Source organism: Poecile atricapillus, chromosome Z (assembly GCF_030490865.1).
Source record: "Poecile atricapillus isolate bPoeAtr1 chromosome Z, bPoeAtr1.hap1, whole genome shotgun sequence".
Classification (NCBI taxonomy): Eukaryota; Metazoa; Chordata; class Aves; order Passeriformes; family Paridae; genus Poecile; species Poecile atricapillus.
The window spans coordinates 124198929-124220242 of NC_081289.1; the positions used below are offsets into that span (position 1 = coordinate 124198929).

Here is a 21314-nt window from a genome sequence, read left to right on the forward strand (position 1 = left end):
ATCAACAAGTCACCAGCACAGGTCACTGAAGACAGATGCAGCAACCTCCTCAGGTGAAATTGCACTCACCTGCAAGGTGCACAAACACTTATATAATGCTAAAATGGATTACCCTGAAGGGAATTCTTCACTGTCTTCTCATGCTCAGGGGTATCCCACAGTGCATCAGCAAACAGTGCCCATTTAGCACATGGGCATGAAAGCTGGAGCTGCAGACAGACACAGCAGCATGCACTGCAGGGATCCCATACAGCTGACCACGATGAACTCCAGGCTGGCAGCAGTTTAGAAATGGGATCGCAAAAAGAAAGGCCATGGAAAATTCTGTTAACTGAAAATCTAGACAAAGTCATGGCTGTGTCTCAAGTAACTGGCTAGATTTTCCCCTGGCAGCAAGCAGACAACTAAATCTGTTACAAACTCCACCTCCCCAAGGTCCTGCTCACTCCTGCAAGATTGGGTCCATAGCAATTGCTGCTTAGGTATCTGAAAGAGCAAAATAATAAAGATAAAACTAAATAAAAGGATAATATGAAGGCAAATTTTGGAAATCTCATCAAGATCATAGGAGTTTACCCTTCTGCTATTGTTCACTTCTAGAGGTATTTCCACTTGTGTGTTAAACAGTCCATTTGTACAGTCCTATTGCCCACACCCAGCTTGTGTCATTTAATCAAACCAGACAAACCCCGCCCAGGGCAGGCTTACTGCTCACAAACCACAGCACATTAAAGGACACTGCTGTTTCTATTACAACAACACATCTGAAACTTCCTCTTTGTTCATTAAAATGGAGGGCCAGTGCCCAGCCCCTAGTGCATCTTTAAGACCCACTCTCCTGTGACCTAAGGAAAGTCTACATCCCATAGTGCAGTGCAGACGAACAGAGACATGTGTCAGCCCCAAACAGCGCAGCTTTGACCAGCACAGCAGCGTGACAAACTACAAATCACACACTTTCCCAGAACATTTCCTTAAACATGGATTTGTCCCCACAAGATGACGGTGACAGCTCCAACCAGGCAGAGAAACAACGTAGGAGAGGGCATGGGGACTGCAGTGCCGACAGCTTACAGATGCTGCAGATGATGTTAGGTGGAGGAAAGGGCCAATGGTTCTCAGCTGTCAACAGCAAAATAAGCAACAAGTTAAATTAGAGCAAGGAAAATACAGATACACCAAGAGGAAAAACCCTGTAATTGACAGCAAATGTCATAGGCAGTGGGCCCCAGTGGCAGAGGAAGCACTGACTATTGGCCGACATCATCCAGCGAGACTTCACCATCAATGCCTGTGGGAGGATGGAGCCCAGCCACTGCTGCCTTCCTTTTGGCTAGGGATATTAGCCATCCCAGGCCTTCCCTGCTGTGGGCATGGCTGTTCAGCTGCTCCCAGCCACCCCCAGAGAGCAGGAAGAGCTGGGGTACAGTCTCTTGAGAATTTCACTCCTTTCTTTAGAGTTATTGCAGAAAACCAAGAGAAGGCTTTGGCTTGCTTCTGGCATTCCTTTGAAGGAAAATGACATTTTTGAGGGATGGCAATATGCAAAGAACACCCAGACAAGCTGCAGTGTGAAGCTCTGATGTGTTTTCTCTGATTGAAATAAAACCTTGCCAAAGACTGAGTTGCCAAGTGAAACCCTTTCAAAAGACAAATGACCAACCTGCAGAAAATTATGCCTGACAATACTGTAGGACATCCATCCAGAGATTTTTCAGGGGACTGAGGAGCAAACCAGGGTCTGACAAACTTCACAAGACTAAACATTTGGAAAATTCTTGCAGATAGTTTTGGGAAGAGGGACTGGATATTTGGTATATATATATGTATATAAAAAGAAAATGACATGAAAATTGACATTAGAGCAGACAGGATTTCAGGAGCATCTGATGGGAGAAACCACCTGTGGCCCCAGGTTACTGCTGAGGCCAGTGGGCAGCAGGGTCATGGCTGACAAGCTCTGCACACATGGAACCATACTTCCACTTCTAGTCTGGCTGAGTTATAAGAATTTACCCTCTCAAAATCATCTAATAGGAACAGCTTATCAGCAGCACACAACTGCAGTCTCAATGCCCAGCAGCTGCATGAAGAACAAAATCCGGAATTTTAGCAAAGAGGTTGATTTGTTTTTCCTTCAGCAAATCAGATCAGTCAAGGATTCATACTTGGCAAGAAAGGCAAGATTACTGTGAGCCCCATCTCTGGAGCATGAAGAGGACAAAGGAAGAAATGTTATGCTGTGGCAAAATATATTTATTTTGACATATTCCTGAATGGAGAATGCATTTCATGTCATTGTGTCACAATATATCCAGTAGTTACCTGGCAGGGGGATGGATGATCATCAGGCAAAGACCATCAGCATGAAAGATAAGAATTTGTTAACATGAATGGGGGAGAAAGAGAAGGAAAACCTGAGAAATTAATTGAACCAATCAAAACACTGCTGAAACATCAGATCACGCTCCCAAAACATCTGGCTGAGCATGGCCTGTGCTTTTTTTGTGTTACTGTAGCAGTTTCATGTTTTTCCCATTGTTCTCAGCCATCCTGAGCAGAAGCACAATGCTCCTGCATTCCAGCAGGTGGAGGAGGAGAGGTAGCTCTCACCTGCGATACAGTCTAACCAGTGGCCACTCTCTGATCTGAAGGGTCATGGAAACCCTCTCACAGATAGGATGTGTCTGGAACACTTCAAACATGCTTTGGATGCAGCTATGGCTCCTCACCACCATTTCTTCCTTGAAAGCAGCAGAGGTTTCTCTCTTATCTTCCTGGAGTTCTATATACAACAATTCATGTTGCCTAGCAACAGGGCTTCCTTTTAAGATGCTCTTTTGTCATTTCAAAGCCTCCATGCCAGAAGTTCTTTAAATAGTCTGGACTCACACCAGGTTCCTCAGTTTGGTTCTTTTCCTTTATCTCTGCCTGGTTTCCTTCCATTGCAAGGTTAATATCCCTGTCCAGACAAACCAAAACCAACAAAAATGCAACTCCCAGTGATCAGTCCAGCCTCACTCGGTAAGAGCAAAGAACTTCCTTTTCCCCAAAGCCACACCAAGGAAAAAGGAAGCTTACAAGGGTTTTAATTCTGATTTTTTTGCTTGCTACTCAAGTCAGAACTGTTGCAATTACTGGATTTCTCTATTGCTTGTTTAAAATCTAGGTTTTAAGACTTGTGCAACCCAGTTTGTCAGACTCTTTATTGTTTGGAGAGAAAAATAATGGCTTGTCATTAATCATTGAAATGTGCATTTTATCTTTACAGTATTATAAAGTACTCACTCCCCTGGGGACCAAGATCACTGTTTTGCTTGCTTAGCATGGAGCAGAGGCTGAATTTTTGAGACTGAGGAAAGTCTTATAACTATTTCAAAGTGTAACAGGGAGCTCTGTTGCCGCTGAAGATGAATAGATCACACGGACACAGGTCGAGGTGTGGTGAAAGGAAGAGCAGAGTTTATTTTTCCCCCCAGGATTTATAGGCTTCTGACCACAGCCAGGGATTGGATGGTCAGGATAACACTTTCTCACTGCACTGGCCATGAGAGATGCCCATCACAAGACATGTAACAGAAAGAATGTACATGTATCTATGTTTACAGTTACTGTCCTGGGAAAGTCTTTAGAAAACTATGTTAGCAAGCTCAGAAGCTGAGTTTTCTGGGTGACATCTCACCCTTTTTGGTTAAACAAAAAGAAAAGGAAAAAGAAAAATGAACAAAGAAACTAGCAACATTATAAACAATCAAAAAGGATAAATAATAGGAAAAAACAATACTCCATACAATCAGAAGGCTGTAATTTCAGGGTGATAGAGCTCCAGTGCTGAGATTCTCAAGACAACCTCTGATTTTTTGAAAAATCACAAGCTACTCAAGGACGATAACACAGCAGCAGTAACCATGGAGAAACAGTGTCTGAGGGGAGTATACAGGAGATATTCCCTCTTTGAAGAAGAAGCATGGGTGAACACACCACCAGTAATTAATCTGTTGTTAATTAATACTGTCAGCAATTTCCTTCCTACTTAGTGCCTTTGCCCTGGCCATTTTTAGTCTGCATTTGAGAGGACTTCACACAGTTCCACATGCCCCAGCCATGGCAAATTCAGCTTTTCTGGCTGAATTCACCAGCACGGCTCAGGATGAAGGCACAGGGGCCAGGAAACCCTGTGTCCCCTGCTCTCTAGCAAGCTGCAGTCATCAGCTGAAGGTTTGTTCATCCTGTTTGCTAAAAAAATAGCACTGCTGCCTTCTCCAAAGCCAGGTGTTCCAGGGCATGGAGCAGCAGTTGTACCTTGGCTAAGCACTTGCACCATCAAGTCTTTTGAAAGTTACCACAAATGAAATCCACTAGAGAACAACTCAGAAGTGGAGAGGCAACCAGAAGGGTGCTCACTTTATTTGTCTGGAATATTTCTATGCCCAGTGCTCACATCATGTCCCTGGTCACACAGTCCCTTTCTTCCAATGGGCATCCAGGTCACTATCTGTGCAAGTGGTTTTCCTAAGTCATGAAAATTTTGGATTGAAGCTGTGGTGTGTTTTCAGCACTAACCTCAAACCATCAGTTCCAGAGAAAGAAGCTGGTGGTTTGGTCACCTGTCAAGGAGTGCTGGCAACCAGAGGGAGAGGAATCCCCGGGGTAGGGGCATGCTGTCCCTGGCTTGGTCCCTGGCTGCCCAAAAGATCCACTGGGCAAAATGATGCCCAGCTGGGAGGGCACCACAGATGAAGTCCTGCAGCTCATGTCCCACTTGTGTCCCTACCATCACCAAGGGCAGGCAAAGCAACACTGCTCACGTGTCCAGAGTGTGGGCTGGAGAGCACATCTGGCTGCTATCTCCTGCCCTTGTTTAGGATTTCAGAAAGATAAATTGCTGCAGCATGAAGCAAAGGAGCTTCACATAAAGTCTGACTTGTTTTACATCAGCTGCTTCTTCCTGACAGTGATTTATCCTCTTTCTTCATCATTTTGTTTTAGGCTTTTCCTTAGAATGCAGCCTGCAGCCTGCAGCCCGAGCCTGCAGCACCCGCAGCAAAGCCCATGCAGGTTTTCCTGCTGGGAAATGCAGGTTTGAGTTAGAGCAGGTGGTCCTGGTCCTCCCCAGCTGCCATGTTTCACCCTTTTGTAGTACCATGCAGCCACAACAGGGAAAGAGTCACAGCCCAAATCCACAGCTCCAAGGAAAATCCTGTGTTCTTAACATCCAGCATTCATACATTTGGACTCCTATCTCAACAAATGAGGAAAATCTTGAAATCCATACTTGAAGGAAATAGCTGAAAACTATTTTAATCCTTTGATCCTGTATAGGATTTACAGGTATTTCAAAAGCCTTGCTGTATTGGGCTGCCAATCCCTTTCTCTTCAGAGCTGTGGAAGAGCCAGAGATATACACAATTTATCTTTCTAAAAAGAGAGAATTAACATCTCACAGGGATCCTGAAGGTACTAAAATCTTTTTAATATATATACACAACTCAGTGCACTTTGATTTCATTTATTTTTAATATCTTAGATTAATTCTTGCTTATTCCTACAGTCATACATCTTTTTCAGGTTCATTCAAACTGCAGCATGCCTCGGTGCCTGGGTTTTTTGGAGGTGTGGCACTCAGTGATCTGACTGGGACCCCTTTTTCTGGCAGGCCAGGCCTGGCATAGGGTCAGCCACGTGGGTTTGACTTCACACAGGATTCCCTTTCAACCCAGCTAGCCATCCTCCTACCAGGTGGAGAGGCTTCTGCAGGACCTAGAGTCCCACCAGAAACAGGGCCCACCCTTCTGTGTCGGGGGTGGGAATGGAATACTGTGCCTCCCACATTGTGCCAGGAGTCCACGCCAGGCCTGGGCCTCTGGGCCTGGGCTCTGGGCTGAGCTGAGGGACATGCCAGCACTTCACTGCTACAGTCTCTGCTAGGAGCGATGTCAGGACATGACATTGGTGGCTGGGTTCTTTTTCCCCAGGACGGAGATGATGAGAGAGAGGCTGCTTTCTCATGTTCAGGCTTAGTTGTTTATTCTTTCCTTTTCTACATTTTATATACATAGAGTACAAGGAGCTAAATACACTAAGATAGAGGGGTGCAAAATGGAGAACGGAGAATCTTTCCAAGGTCTTTTATGTGTCTATTGGTCCAATAATCAAATGCCAAGTAAATTATTTTTCTTAGTGGCCCAATGACCTGACACTTGTGTGCTGCACTACGGATTCTTTCATATAATCACTCATTATTACCCAAAAACCCTTAGAAGAAGATGATGAAGAAGGAAAAAGAAGGAGAAAGGGACAACGCCCTAAATCCTCCATGTTGTCTCTTATTCTGTAATATAGCTTAAACCCCAAACTCTATCTTTCTCATCCAGTGACTTAACAAAACTCTCTAACTTACACACTCACATCATTAGTTTCTTTACTTAACTTTAAAAGCTGTCTCTATGCTTTTAGACTAAACTCAGTGCTCTCTTGTGTGTCAGAGCCAGGCACCACAGATAAGAGCCTATTTTCTGTGCTTCTGACCCCAACAGAGTGACACTATAGCCCTGCTAGTTTTTAGGTGAGAAAAGATCCATCATCTGTGGGCAGACATTGTGTGTGACTCACTGCATTCTGGTGACATTTGTGAGCTCTTCCTCCTGTCTAGTTGTCATGGAGTGACTTTGTGATACTGGTATCCCCAGACACCTGGTTTATGTTACATATTAAGTTCTGCACCTTTAAGACTGGCTCTGAGAGTGAAGGGGGGAAGAAGAAGCCACAGTTTGTGTTGAGGACAAACATCACTCCCCCACATCCTGCTCCTGGACTGTGGTGTCTGCAGCACGGACAGACAGTGGGACAGAGTCTGTCTTTTCGTTTTTTAGCTAGCTGAGGCAGGGAAGTTCCCCAGACTGTTTTTTCTTTGGATCTGTTCAAACCTGCTCTGGACTGAAAACCCAGCCAAACCCCAGGAGCTCATGCCTGTGGCCCACAGGGGCCTGGGCCTCAGCACTTGCCAGTGTCAGAGGGACTGATAAGAGACTGAGTGAGCTGAGCTACACCCCATGAAAAGGAGCTTTCTGGATGCCTTCTCTTTGAACAGGGAGAGGTTTCATTGTTTAGTATTATTCAATTTCTCTTAAATAAACAGGTTTTTTCCACTTTTCTCTAAGGAAATCTTTTCCCAAACCAGTTGGGGGAGGGGCCACTTGAATTCACTTTCTAGGGGAACTCCATTCAGAGTTTTTCTCCCAAATTTGCCCTAAACCAGGACACTAGCTCAGAATACCAGTTTAGAATAGGGAACCTGAGGGTGTACCACCCTCTCTGGAGGACTCTGACTGCAGGGCAGACTGACTGGGATGACACTGCAGGGGCAGAGTGGAGGCAGCAGTGTGCTCAACTCTCTGCAGCATGCAGCATCTCACGAGCATTCACTGGCAAGTACTGAGGTCAACTACTACTGCTGGTGCTTGCATGCTCCTAAATTTTCCCCATCATCAATAGCTGAAAGAGTTTCAACCAAGCACAGAGAAAATTTAATTAGGAGCAGCAACTTATTCTTGAGGGGACTGTCCCAGCAACCCCTGTGGTCTGACAGCCACCCTGACTGCAGTGATGGAGAGAAAAAAAATCTACCTAGCCCTTGGGAATAGCAGACACCCGCATGCAGAAGAGGAGCAGTACTGAGCATGGGAAGTGAGTCAGCCTGCAACAGTTCTGGCTGTAGCTGTCACAGAGGATCTGCAACCTGCCTGAGCCCATGGTGGGTATCCATAGCAAAGCCCCCTGCTAACATCAAAACCCACTCCCACTAGCTACTGCCATAAATTCTTACTTCTCCCCACTTTCTTTTAACACCATAAAGATCTAAATTAATCTGATAGGCACATACAATGAATAATTCAAATATCCCTAATCATTAGTCCGTTGTACTAAGCTCAACAATTACATGGTCAAGAAGAGGAACTTCAGTCACCTAACACGAATTTCATAATGAATTCTTCATTATCCAAAGTGTGCAGTTTTGGGAGCCTCAATGTAAGATGTAAAGCTGCTAGAAAGTGTCCAAATGGTGAAGGGCCTTGAGGGAAGGCGTATGAGGAGTGGCTGAGGACACTTGGTCTGTTCAACCTGGAGGAGACTGAGGGGAGACCCCATTGCAGTCACAACTTCCTCATGAGGGGAAGAGGAGGAGCAGGCACTGATCTCTTATCTCTGGTGGGCTGTGACAGGACCCAAGGGGATGGCCAGAAGTTGTGTCAGGGGGGGTTTAGGTTGGATATTAGGAAAAGGTTCCTTCACCCAGAGGGTGGCTGGGCAGGGGAACAGGTTCCCCAGGGAAGCAGTCACAGCACCAAATCTGCCAGGGTTAAAGAAGTGTTTGGACAATGCTCTCAGGCACATGGTGTGATCCTTGGGACTGGCCAAGAGCTGGGCTTTAAGATCCTTATGCATCACTTTTCATTTAGATTATTCTTTTATTCTGTGAAATTGACTTAGGTCCTAGAACTCTTATTTGAATAATAAATCTTCCCATTTTCTTAACCGGCCCACTGGCCCACTCCTTCTCCCCACCCCACTAAAAAAAAACAAAAACAAAAACAAAAACAAAGAAAACTTACTAAAACCAGAAACATCTCTGGAGTTATTCCTGCTTTCTTATTTCTTATATGACACATAAGTTCCATGATACATAATAATAGGCTTTACTGCACCACAGAATGAGACAAGACTAGCTTTGGCTGATGCTTTTCTTGATTCAGAGGACTTCTCTTATAAAAGAAAATTATAATTTTTATTTAATAAAATATTTAATTCTATTTATTATAAAATACCTCATTTATTTTAAATTCGAGGGTTTTGGTATGGATGGTCTGAGGAAGTACCTGTACCACCAGGGCTCACAGTCTGCAAAAAATAGGTCATGGGGTACATGTGTGAGTCCAAGCTGCTCCACCCCAGGAAAGCACAGCAGGGATCACAGGGTATAGAGGTTTGACCCTGGTTGGAACTCAGGCACCCAGCACTCCCTCTATCACTCCCCTCCACATCTGGACAGGGGAGAGAAAATATAACAAAGGTTCATAAGCTGACATAAGGACAAGAGAGATCCCTCAACAAATACCACTACAGGCTAAACAGACTGAACATAGGGATATTAAGCAAATTTATTACCAACTAAATCAGAGAGGGATAATGAGAAGTAAAATAAATCTTAAAAACATCTTCCCCCCACCACTTCTCCTTCTCAGACTCTATTTCCTCCCCCTCAGTAGCACAAGGAGTGGGGGTCATGGTCAGTTCATCACAGATTGTTCTTGCAGCTGCTCAGGGAGGGGAGTCCTTCCCCTGCTCTAGCATGGGATTCCTCCCACAGGAGGCAGTTCTTCATTAACTTCTCCAGCATAAGTTCAATCCACAGACACAGTTCTTCATGAAGTGCTGCAAGGTGGGTTACCCTTCCATGGGGTGCAGTACTCCAAGGAGAGCCTGCTCCATCATGGGTTTCTTTCTCTGAGGTGCAGTCCTTCAAACATAGCCTGCTCCAGCATAGATCTCCCACAGGGTCACAAATCCTACCAGGAAACCTGCTCCAGCACAGGCTCCTCTCTCCGTGGGTCTGGAGGTCCCTGCCAGGGCCCTGCTCCAGCACGGGCCTCCCATGGGTTCACAGCCCCCTCTCAGGCATCCACCTGCTGTGGCCTGGGTCTCCTCCAGGGGCTGCAGGTGGATCTCTGCATCCCCAGGGACCTCCAGGGGCTGCAGGGCCACAGCTGCCTCACCATGGTCTGCACCAGGGGCTGCAGGGGAGCCTCAGCTCTGATGCCTGGAGCGCCTCCTGTCCCTCCTTCACCAGCTTTGGTGTCTGTAGGGCTGTTCCTCTCACACATTCCAACTCTGAGCCAAATTGCATCTTCACAGTAATTTCTTTCCTTCTTAAATCATTTATCACAAAGGCATTACCACCATTTCTAATAGGCTCAGCTTTGTCCAGGGGCACATCTATCCTGGGGCCTCCTGGCACTGGATCTGCTGGGCATGAAGAAAGCTTCCAGCAGCTTCTCACAGTAGCCATCCTGGTAGCACCCCCTCTACCAAAATCTGTCCATGCAAATCCAGTGCACAGGGACACACCAAGCCTTAGCTTTTGAGCATTAACATGTGCTCTAAGAATGCACTTGGTCACCACGTGTGCCTTATGTTTGTTAATGAAAAACTTTGGTGTCTATTTTATAAGTTTTTAGCCTTTTTAGTTAAGTATAGTGCACCTTATATTTTTACTTAAGTCTATGATATTTATTTTTAAAACTTTTCATAATATAGATAAGTTAGATAAAATGTTTAAAGACAGATATACATAAAATAACGTTAGAACTTTCAAGACTAATACACCTTATATTCTAGCAAATTTAGTTAAGCATAAGGAGGGGGGGAAACGTGGTCAGCTAAGGTCTGGCAGTCAGAAGACATCGGGATGTAATGGAAAGATACAGTCACCCCCCTCCTCAATAGTTTATGGTAACTACCCCCGTAATTAGCCAATAGCACCTACCTGTGATGAAAGCAGATGGGAGTGACACTGTGAACCTAGGTTATAAAGTGTCAAATTCTTCACCAATAAACGCCATTTTGCCATCCACCACATTGGTGTTGTGTGCTGATGGACCGAGCGACCTGGGTGGGGTCGCCGTGCCGTTCCTGAACCAGGCCATCTGCCTCGCAGAAGACGACAACTTGGAAAATGGCAGATGAACAAGGAGCAAATATATCAATCAAACTCTTCATAGTTTTTGTGACCAGCTGCAGAGCAAGCAGGATTTCCAGCAAACACAGAACTGTCTGGGGAAGAGGCAGAGCTGTTAGTGGTATGTGAAGTCAGCTTTTCAGTTTATCATTAAGATAAGGTATTTTCTTTTGTATACTATAAATTAAAGAGGAGAGGAAAAAAACCCAGCCAACCGGGTAGGCACAGAAACATCCTGGTAGCAGACAAATACAAAAGCAGGGCACTGGTTCTGTGGCCTCTCAGTGCCATCAGGTTTAGGCAAGTATGCAAAATGGACTGAGCTCTGTGCTTCTGGCAGTTTCCCTCCTGCCTTGTTGACTTCTCCCTTCTCCTCAGCTGCCTGCAGCAATGAGCACAGCATGGCTCAGGTGAACCCTGAAGTCAGCTCCAGATGCCAGCACAGCTGTGGCCTTCTGTTTCAGAGCCGAAGCCACTGATTTTGTGTGTATCCTTAGCACCACAGAAGTTCAGGTGTCTTCACCTTCATGGGTGCTGACCTTGATGCACTCCAAATGGTATCTTAATTACTTGAAGCTTCCCTGATTGAGTACAGGGTCTGGATCAGCTCTGTTGGGCTGGCACACATTTTCTGAGCCCAGGAAGTTTTCCTTGTGCCTTTTTCTCCTAGGTGTTGAAGAAAGAGTGCCACTTAAGGCAACAAGGTTGTCAAGCCAATAACTCAGTCATTTAAGAAAGGGGAGAAAAAGGCAGGTTGAGCTGTTTGGCTGAAGTCAGTGCACAGCACTGCCCTGGGCACCTCTGGCTGGCTGGCACAAAATCCCCTCCTGCCTGCAGCTACCACACACCCACTCATCTTAGAGATGGTTAGAAATATTCTCCCCCTACAAAAAAGTAACCTAAATACAAGAGGAACAGTTCTAATTTTCAGATTGAGGTATTGCTTTCTGCCTTTACTGTTTGGACTGCAATAGTTGCACCAGCAACACAATCCTTTTTGCAAAAGTGTAGGCAGAGATCTTAGAGTCATAGAATGGTTTAGGCTGGAAAAGATCAGTAAGATCATTTAGTCCACTGTGAAACTAATACCGCCAAATCCACCACTGCCACCAGCCACCAAAGAAGAGCTCTGTCAGCTGGTTGTTCAAGATTTTGTGCCTTTTCTAAGTGATGAATAAAATTTTGTTCAACTCAAATTTCCTATTACATGAAATTTGCCTTTGGTAGTGTGCTACAGTCTCATCTGCTCTATCCTGTAACCTGCAGAGACATTCCAGTCCACATGAAGATGAAGACCAATTTTCCTCAGTTTCCACTTTTTAAAAATCTGTTCTGCCTCAGAAAAGCATCAGTGCACAGTAACCTGACTAAAAGCAGGCAAGTTCCTGTTTCACTCTGAAACTACTGTTTAGCTCACAGTGAGTTCAGCATGTCTTTTCCTTGCAACCTGCTTTCCAGCCAGCCCTCTGGCTTCATCTGACCTCTCTGCTCAGCCTCACTTTTATTCAGAGAAGACAGCACAAGAGCATCCAACCTCCCTGTCTCCACAATGGTCTGTGATTTATATCTGTTATTTATATATATGATTTATATACATCTTCTGATTTTCACAGTGCTCACCTGTGCCAGCTGCAGAGCACCCAGCACCACAGAGATGATGTGCGTGGAGGGGAGCGACAGCTGCCATCCCTCTCGATGTGCAGGACCTGCAGACTGGGGTAAACACTTAACTGCTAATGCTTCCAGTGCTAGTGGTTCCAGTTCCCAGATAGGATTTATCTTAGGGGAATCTGAAAGTCCTTATCAAGAGGAGTAAGACAGGTGTCTGGGTATATGCTTATCAGCCACTGTCCCTTCTCCTCCTCACACCAGTGCATCTGTGCACACTCACACTCTCTCCCACCACTGATGGGGTCCTTGGGAGCCCATCATACCAACACTGTACTTCATCCCACAAAGAGCTTGAAGGATGGTAAAGTTTCCCAGGGTTGTTTAACAGGTAAGAGAGATAGACAGAGGAGAGTCTTGCTCTCTCTTGTAATCTTGTACTCTCTCTAGTACTGTGCTCTTCATACAGGAATTTGCACACAGTCAGGGTATGATTCTGTCTCTATTTGCTATTTAGTTAGTGTGCAATACCACATGAGAATAATAAGAAAGTACCAGGCCTTTTCCAGGGGCAGGAGAAAAGATTGACCCAATAAACTTTTATTTTTCCTTAATACTTCCTTTTGTCTTTGCTTTTCTTCTCTTTTTTTCTTTTATCTTTCTATTCCAAGTGGGAGACAACAGAAAAAAAATACAAGATTTTTGATTTAGGGAACAAGCACAATGGAAAAACAGCCCATTGAAATGCACACCTGGGGCTGGTAGCAAACTCCTCATTGAATTAAATCTACAAATCTCCAAGGACTCAGAGCTGCACAACAGGATCCCCCTTGGGACAGTTTCTCCTTAGTTCACTTCGAAACCCACTCCACACCCTGAAGCATATGGAGAGAGCTTACTTACTCATTGCTTTATTTGAATGACAAAACACAGGCACTCTTCAAATTTACAGTGACAGTTAAATTACTTTTATCTGTCTAAACTACACATGGCAGCAGTTAGCTCCACAGGTTCTCCTTTGCTTACCAGTATTGAAAGCATCAACTTTTCTAGGTCTGCATTCTGTCATTTTTGTAGATACTGACACTGTATCAGCGCTTCTAGGCTGGGCCTGAGTCCCTGTGCTATCACAGGTGTTATTGCAGCAGGTTCTGGGCTGGGTCTCTGCCCCCAGGTCACACTAAGCACCTACATGTGGGGGGCTCAGCCATGGGCAGCACTGGCTCGCCCCTCCCTGCTGATGCTGTCCCGGGTGCTGGAGTCTGTGCTCTGCCTGCCACTGAACTCCAGCTGGGACCAGTATGCCAGAGGGAGCTGGACAGTCAAGAAGCTGTGCTGCCCACCCAGATGGGGAATTTTGCAGTGACAGCCCCTCTTCATTGGGAGGGGAGCCCTTCCCACTCCACCACACTGCTGCCAACATCTGTCTGTCCCTGCCTGCTAGGCTGCACTGTCTCCAGCAGTGGAGGCCCACGTTTCTTCCCCAGCACTCCCTAGCACCCTTCAGTTACAGGATTTGTCTTAAAAGAAAGGAAGAAAATGTTCACCAAACCCAGGCTGTGGTTTGCAACAAACACTACTGCTCTTCCCCTTCTCCTGAGGCTACTGAGTGCAGACACAGCCCACCTGCCTCTTCTAAGCCAGACAGGCAGAGACGTGAGATTCAAATACGGCTGTGTCAACAGCAAGATCTGAGCCCCATGCACCACTCCTGAGGACCCACACATGTGCACCTCCACAAACCCCAAGTGCCCACATGCTCCCACCCACAGGGCACACACCTGCACTGTCCTCTACATGCCACAGGCTCCAGGGCATTTTTCCCTGGACACATAACTGCTGCCCTGCTTTCTTCCACTACCACAATAGCTTTGTGTCAAATTAAAGCGCTAATGTTGGCCAACAGTGCCATACATGTGTTCCCTTCCCCACAAGACCAATGTCTTCAAGGTTATGGGGCAGGGAATTGCCAGAGCTGCAGCTCCTACACAGCCCTGGGTATCCCACTCCTAGGCTGGCCCTGGAACCATCCAGGACAGGACATTCCTCTATCCTTTGGGAAGGGAGGTGGGTGTGGACGAGGCTGGTGCTGCACTGGCTGTGCACAGTGCTGGCGCTGCAGCTGTTGGCAGCTGGGACAAGAGGACGCCATGAGCATTCCCATGCCTCAACAGCGTGGCAGTCTATTTCAGGGGGACAGCAACCTGGGTCTGGTTGACTTTCATGTAACCAGCAGGCAATGGCAGGTCAAGCACACTCAATGAATTTCCCTGGTATCCACAGAGTTGACTGCTCTCTGTAATAGATGGATTTATTTTCACTTAAAACTGAAAAGCCTTTGTAGATGTTTTAAAGACTTACCATATCAGGCATGATCTTTGTCTAGCCTGAGCAAAACATTCCTGCTGTCTCCTGACTGCCGTGTGTAACTGAATTCATGTCCAATTAATTTGGCCACATTCCTTCTAGAAACATTTTCCAGACCTGCTCTTTGTTACTTCCTCTCTGTAAGGTTTACTTAAGACTTCTCTTGGAGTAAGTTCTGCTACAAGACTTATGACATTCACAATTTAAAGCTACCTTGTGGAGATCTTTTTTTAAGGATTAATAATTCATCCAGAAGAGTAAACAATCCTCATATGTGCTAACTTTGATAAGAAAGTACCGTAGATGAAACACTTCAAATTAAAACAAGAGAGATTCAAGGCAGTCATTTGAAAAACACACTCCCCAAAACCCCAGGGCTATGCATTGCAAACCTGTGCTGAAGCTTCCTTGGGTTTTGGTTGCTGCGTTTTAAATAATTCAAAATTCTCTTTAGATTATTTTATGGGTTGCGTTAGTTTGGGGGTGGAGGGGGAGGAGGCAGGGGGGAATTTTACAAGCGCCATGTTTTCCTGTTTGTATTCACAGTACTTAACTCTTTCAGTTTCACTGTGTATTCTCCAGATTACAGAAAATAAAAGATACAGCTGAGAAGGTTTAGGATTGAGAGGAGTTCCTGTGACTACTTGTCACAACAGAAATCCCCAGTTTCAGTTTCAATGTGCTCCCTTCCCTCCAGACTTCAACCTTCTCTGACCTGAATTCTCTTCTCTAACTTAACAAGGTATGGAAGGAGCATCCTCACTTCTGCTCATGACAATCTTGAACCCCTCTGTCCCTGTCAGAGACAGAGACTTCTGGAGCACACCACATCAACATCTTCCTGCCTTCACAGGGAAACCACTACCAGCACCTTCAGACAGCTGGTAAATTTTTTTGCTAAGCAGAGATGATTGACTTGAGCAATATCTCAGCTTCTCCTCTAAGGACAACCATTTACAGTTCAGTGGGCGAAATACACATATTCTAGATATTACCACAGATAAGACAGTTGTGACAGCAAAGTCACAGACAGCAGATTTTTATTGATTTTCAGTATGGTTTCCTAAAAACTGGAGAAAGACCTGTTTGGCCCTTGGAAGTGGCTGACTTTTTTTATAGGAAAAGAGATTTTCCTATTAAGTTAGACATACATTAAATACCTCATGTCTCCTGACTCCCACAAATGCTTCCTCACACCCATCATTTCAGGACAGGTTTTTCTTCTCACTCTGAACTCTGTAATTAAATGTGAACTTAAAAGTACCAGGCAAGTATCACTAAAAAAGACAGACACTTTTACCCTGGTGAAGGTAACAGATCATGGATTCTTACAGATATGAGGTGCATTTTGTGTAATTGCATTACCAGGAGAGTTTGTGAGAGAGGCCACTGTGCAGTTTTCTATTGTCTTATTTAGGTGTCAGATCAGCTGAGTGTGTGACGGGGCCTTTCGCAGCAACAGGCAGCTGAAGACAGTCCTGCTGACCAGAAACCTGCTCGTGTTTCTGTCTGACACAGCATTTGCTGGCCCACGTTCCCTGGAGCATCTTAACACAGAGAGGAATAACATGTTCTTTATTCTAGTGACAAATCTTGACAGCTTAGGTATCTTCATCTTGGGCAGAAACCACATCTCTTCACTGCAGCTTCCTCCCAGCTTTCCCACTCAAAACCTCAAATGCCTCGGTTGTCAAACAAATTACATACAAGCAATCACAGCAGAAGATGTCCAAGCTCTGGAGAAGACCAGCTACGTGACTCTCATCCTTAAAGGCAATGACATTACACACACTGAACCTGGATCTTTTCAATCCCATTTCTACAGTTTGGACTTGGTGGGCTGTGCTGACATCCCTGGGGTCTTGGCAGGGATACAGAACTCCACAGCCCAGACCCTTTGGCTGGGAACATTTTATGGTGTGGAAAAGGAGCTGTACATGAGCCCAGATATTTTACAAGGCCTCTGTAGTATCTCTGTCAAGGATCTCTATCTGCAGTTATGGCACTTCAGAAATCTGAACACTGACACATTTCAGTGCTTAACCAGGCTCCAAAAGCTGGACCTAACCCAAACCCACATCCGTGCACTGCCCCCTGGCATCAGTGGCATGAGCTTGCTAGAGGAGGAGATGGTTCTCAAATGCAAACTGCTTTGAGCACCTCTGCAACACCAGCTCTGCAGCCTTCCCCTCCCTCACCCGCCTTCACATCAAGGGTAACTCACAGGTTCTGCAACCAGGCTCTGGCAAAGCTTCAACATCTAGATTTAAATCAGAGTCACACTGAAAGTTCTGACTGCTCTAGCAAAAGGCTGAGAGCTTTGAGCAGACTTCATTACCTGAATCTGAGCCGCAACACACACTCCCTCTCCAGGACAGTGCTAGCCTAGAGCTGCTGGACTTACCCTTCATTCCTCTCCATATCAGCACTTCACAGAGTCCTTTCCAAGATCTGCATCTCTAGCAAGTGATGAATCTTTCCTTGTCCCACATTAATATTAGCATTAGTATTAGTATTTTCAAGCATCTCTTTCAGAGCTTGAAAAACCTCATGTTCTTGGACCTTAGTCAAAATAACTTTGAGTTGGGGATTATGCCAAAGGACAAACTGTTCTAACAACTATCCAATTTAGAGGTGCTAATATTATCATCCTGTGAACTGACAGCAATAGGTAACCAAGTATTTCACAACCTCAGGAAGTTACAGCATGTTGACCTGAGTGACAGTAAATTTACTGCGTTCAGCACAGATGCATTTTCAAATTTCAAGAGTATCTATCTTAATTGTGCCTATAACAGGATCCACATTGTACCAGGTGACCAGCTAGTACCTCTGGATGGCCACTGCATAATCAATTTAAGCTACAACCTCCTGGACTGCACCTGCTCTAAGATTGATTTAATCACCTGTTACAAGCAACTTCTGGATAAAATTGAAGACCCTGAAGGAACAAGGCAAATTGGGTTCAGCTGGCCACCATCTCACTCTCCTGTGGGAAGGACACGTCAGGAATCATTGCAGTTGCCGTGGCTGTTTTATCCTGTAGTGCCATTTTCATTTGGGGTGCTCACTACTTCAAGCAAAATTACCAGCAACTATAAGTCTAGGATGTAGAAAATATCTACAGCAGCTGTATTAAGATGAAAGACATCTCACTGTTTTTATTTGTGACATGTATTTTCTTAACTTTTGTAATACACTTTCTACCTGTATTAAAACTTTTAGAAAAATAATGAACAAATTAGAATTGAAAAGATAAATTATGACCTGAATCTTGAAAATTAATAACTTACCTTATAGAGAAATCCCAGTGCAACTCAATGGTAGCCCTGTTGTACCAGTACTGTGGCTAATGCACTTGGAATATCCAAGAGCCAAAATACAAACTTCCTTCTCTTTAAAAAAACAAAACCTAACCACCACCAATCCCAAAAAGGAAAACAAAACAAAAAAAATACTCTTCAAACCAACCAACCAACCCAAACAAAACTCATCCAAACAAAAACAAAAAAAAAAAACCAACCAAATTCCACGCTCTATCAAATACTCTTGAAAACCAGTATTTTGTAAGAGCTGGCAGTAGTGTACACCACTCTGCTAAAAAAACAACTAAAACACTACCTGTGTTACCAGTCACATAAGACATGCCTGCAGGACTGGCAGAAACAGCATGTATCACCTCTGTGATTTTTAAAAAATATTTCTTTAAAATATTTTTGATCCTTAGAGAACTCCTGGCCATTGAAATTCTGACTTTTCATCTTTCAGCCTGGGGCAGACCCTGCTCCTGTGCTCTTTTCTAAACTCCACAGTAAGTAAAGACAGAATGATTTTTAACCATAAAAATGTGGATTTGTGGGTCTAATCTGTGGGTCCGATACTCTGCTTGCTTGCACAGGGCAAACCCCCTCAATTCTGACAGATATGAGCCATTCCTTTGCCAGCCTGGAGTGGACTGTTCCTTTCAGCCAAATCCCAGGTGAGAAAACTAGAGGCTGCAAAGGGGGCAGCACACTGGACAAACTCATCCCACAGATGTTCCTGGTGCCAGCAGCTGCTTCGCATTGCTTCTGGTGTGCATCCCTGCAGTGAATTCAAGGACAACAACCCCTGCTTCAGTTGGATATGCAACAGCTAGGCAGGAATAAAGACTTCTTATTTATATAAAACCAAATTGTTTTCTCTGCCATCATGTGTGAATAAACCCAGAGCAAGGCATGTATGTGCATTGGACCAAGGATCAAATGGGATGTTGTCAGGCCTACTCATCTGCCCTGTATCACCATAAAGTCATCTATGTTTCCTTAGTAACAGGCTTACCCTGATGAATAGACACAACTTTCTTGGTGGTATGACCTTCCTGTCTCCTGGAGCATGCACCACGGGGAGGCTCACCCAGTACCACTCCCTGTCAGGCTGCACTGCGGCTCCTTTCTGAGATGTGGAAGGCCATCTCTCTCTCAACACTTCCCACGCAGGACCCCACATTCAGCTTCAGCTACTGTCTGAAGGCATTTCCTTAACATTTTCCTCTCCAACCTGCTCACTAGCTAAAATTTCAAAGATTCCTGCTGGACTAGAAAGTTTTTGCTCATTTCTCAAGAACCCCTGATTGATCTTCTCCAGTAAGAAACGCCTCTCATTTGGAAAGCCCCTTTTACCATCCGTTAGCAGAACAGACTCATGCAGTATGTATTTTTGCAGCTTTCAGATGCCTTTACATCACATACGTCACTGACCCCAGCTTTTCCTTCTCCTGCCTCCACAGCCGTGTGCTGCCCAAGGGCACACAGGGAGAGATGTTTGCTGTCCAGTTGCCTACAGACACTCCCAGATTTGGCATACTAAAATGTTGCTTCTGTACTGCTGGTCCATGTTCCCTGTTTGAGTGGCTGCTGAAGACTCCTCCTGATGCAATGGGCAGGTGCTGTGTTCCAGCTGCCCAACACTGGAGCTGCATGGGCTGCCTGCCCTTCTGCAAGGGCTTGGCTACAGGAGAGAACTGTCCCTGAGCAAACCATGCTGCCCGAGCTGAGCACACCCCGGAGCAAGGCAGGGACATTCCTGAACTCCGCCCAAGGTTCAAGGTTCAAGGTGCATTTTCCTCTCACTCTGCAAATCCAATTGATTAAATGAGCAACCTCCAATATCTTAAAAATCCAGCATGACTGCCAGTGTATGTTCCACCCAAGAAAGACTTGCTTCTTCCATTGTTTCCCTCTTTAAAGTGGTGGGTTTGGGAAGGTGTTAGACCTTACTGACATCAAAAGGGAGAGGAACACACTCCAAGGGCACCAAAAGCTACAAGTATCAGCTGGTAACTGTGGGAGATCCACCTACAGTAGTGACTGAAGGGAAAACTGCGTGTTGGGCTGAAAGGTGTTCTGAAATGCCCTTTTGTTTGGAGAGAATACCACAGGATGTAACCACCACCAGTTTCTGAAATGCTATCCTGTGTCATGGTGTAGACTCAGGTGTAGACTTCAGTTAAAACTCAGACGTTTGAGAAGGCAGAAGGTGTTTCCTGTGTCATTATATATCTCCACAGAGAGTATTATGGCTTTCTTGCAATCTATCCCTTGCCCCCCATACAACTTGTTTTAGATGACCATATCTTCAGGTGTTCTAATTTTACTCTTTTCTTTACTGTGTCATCTCTGCTCTATTTGCCTGCAAAAACACCATTCATAAGACACTGCAAACAATGCTGAACAGCATATGCTATATATTTCAAGATACATAAACCCTAAATACAGGGACTGACTATTCTGAAGGAAAATTTATCTCTGGATATAATACACTAAAATGTCCAGATTATGTACTAAGACTTTGTTAAATTCAAAGATTTAGTCTTCTGGGATTACTTAGTAAGGATACATGGGGAAAGAGGAAATACATTTTTTCTTACACAATTGTGTACCTAGTCAGTCTCTGATGTGATGATGCACTCTTTTGGCTTCCAGTCATGCCTTTTCTCTCTCATTTTTTTCAAATATGTCTATGAAGCCAGAACATAGAGAGAACAAGAGAATTGTATGAGGTGAATGGTGCCTAACAAGATTTAGCTTACCACCACCCTAGCTCCTGGACTACACATCCCTCGAAGTCACAGTACAACTTCACGCCACAACACAGAATTTATCAGTATTTACAAACAGAAGGAAATTGAGCATATCTTCGTCATTTCTCAGACTGGTAAGCACTTAGCTTTACTTCACCAGGACAAACCAAAACTCATGGCCAAGCTCTGATTTCCCCAACTGTGCTTAAACAAGGTCTCTCATTAAGACACAAGTGAATTTTTGAAGGGGCATTTTACTCGGAACAAGGTGGTTGAGTGGGCAAATTTCTACATATGTTGACTTCAAAATACACACACTCTGATGTCACTGGAACATATTTTAAGAACTCTCTCATTCATTGGTCTTGTCTGTACCTGGAAAAAGAACACGTGAGGTTCCTTCCCAAACAACCCATACTATACCTGCCTGATCAGACAAAAACAATTGAAATTCTTCTCCCCCAGTAGCAGAAGACATCTTTCCCTACCAAATCCCTTGGTCATCCTCTTCCCCTTCAGATCTGCATTTCTTAGGGCATAATG

At 44.8% G+C, this 21314-nt stretch overlaps 1 protein-coding gene across 1 annotated transcript in view; it reads left to right on the forward strand.

Moving 5' to 3' along the window:
- Positions 1-17811, forward strand: part of CD180 (CD180 molecule) — a 182148-nt gene extending 164337 nt beyond the window's left edge. Inside the window, 7 exon segments of the mRNA XM_058825898.1 lie at positions 15293-15348; positions 15350-15442; positions 16113-16848; positions 16850-16956; positions 16958-17067; positions 17070-17660; positions 17663-17811. Coding sequence (XP_058681881.1) covers positions 15293-15348; positions 15350-15442; positions 16113-16848; positions 16850-16956; positions 16958-17067; positions 17070-17660; positions 17663-17811 — 1842 coding nt within the window.
- Positions 17812-21314: the final 3503 nt, after the last annotated feature.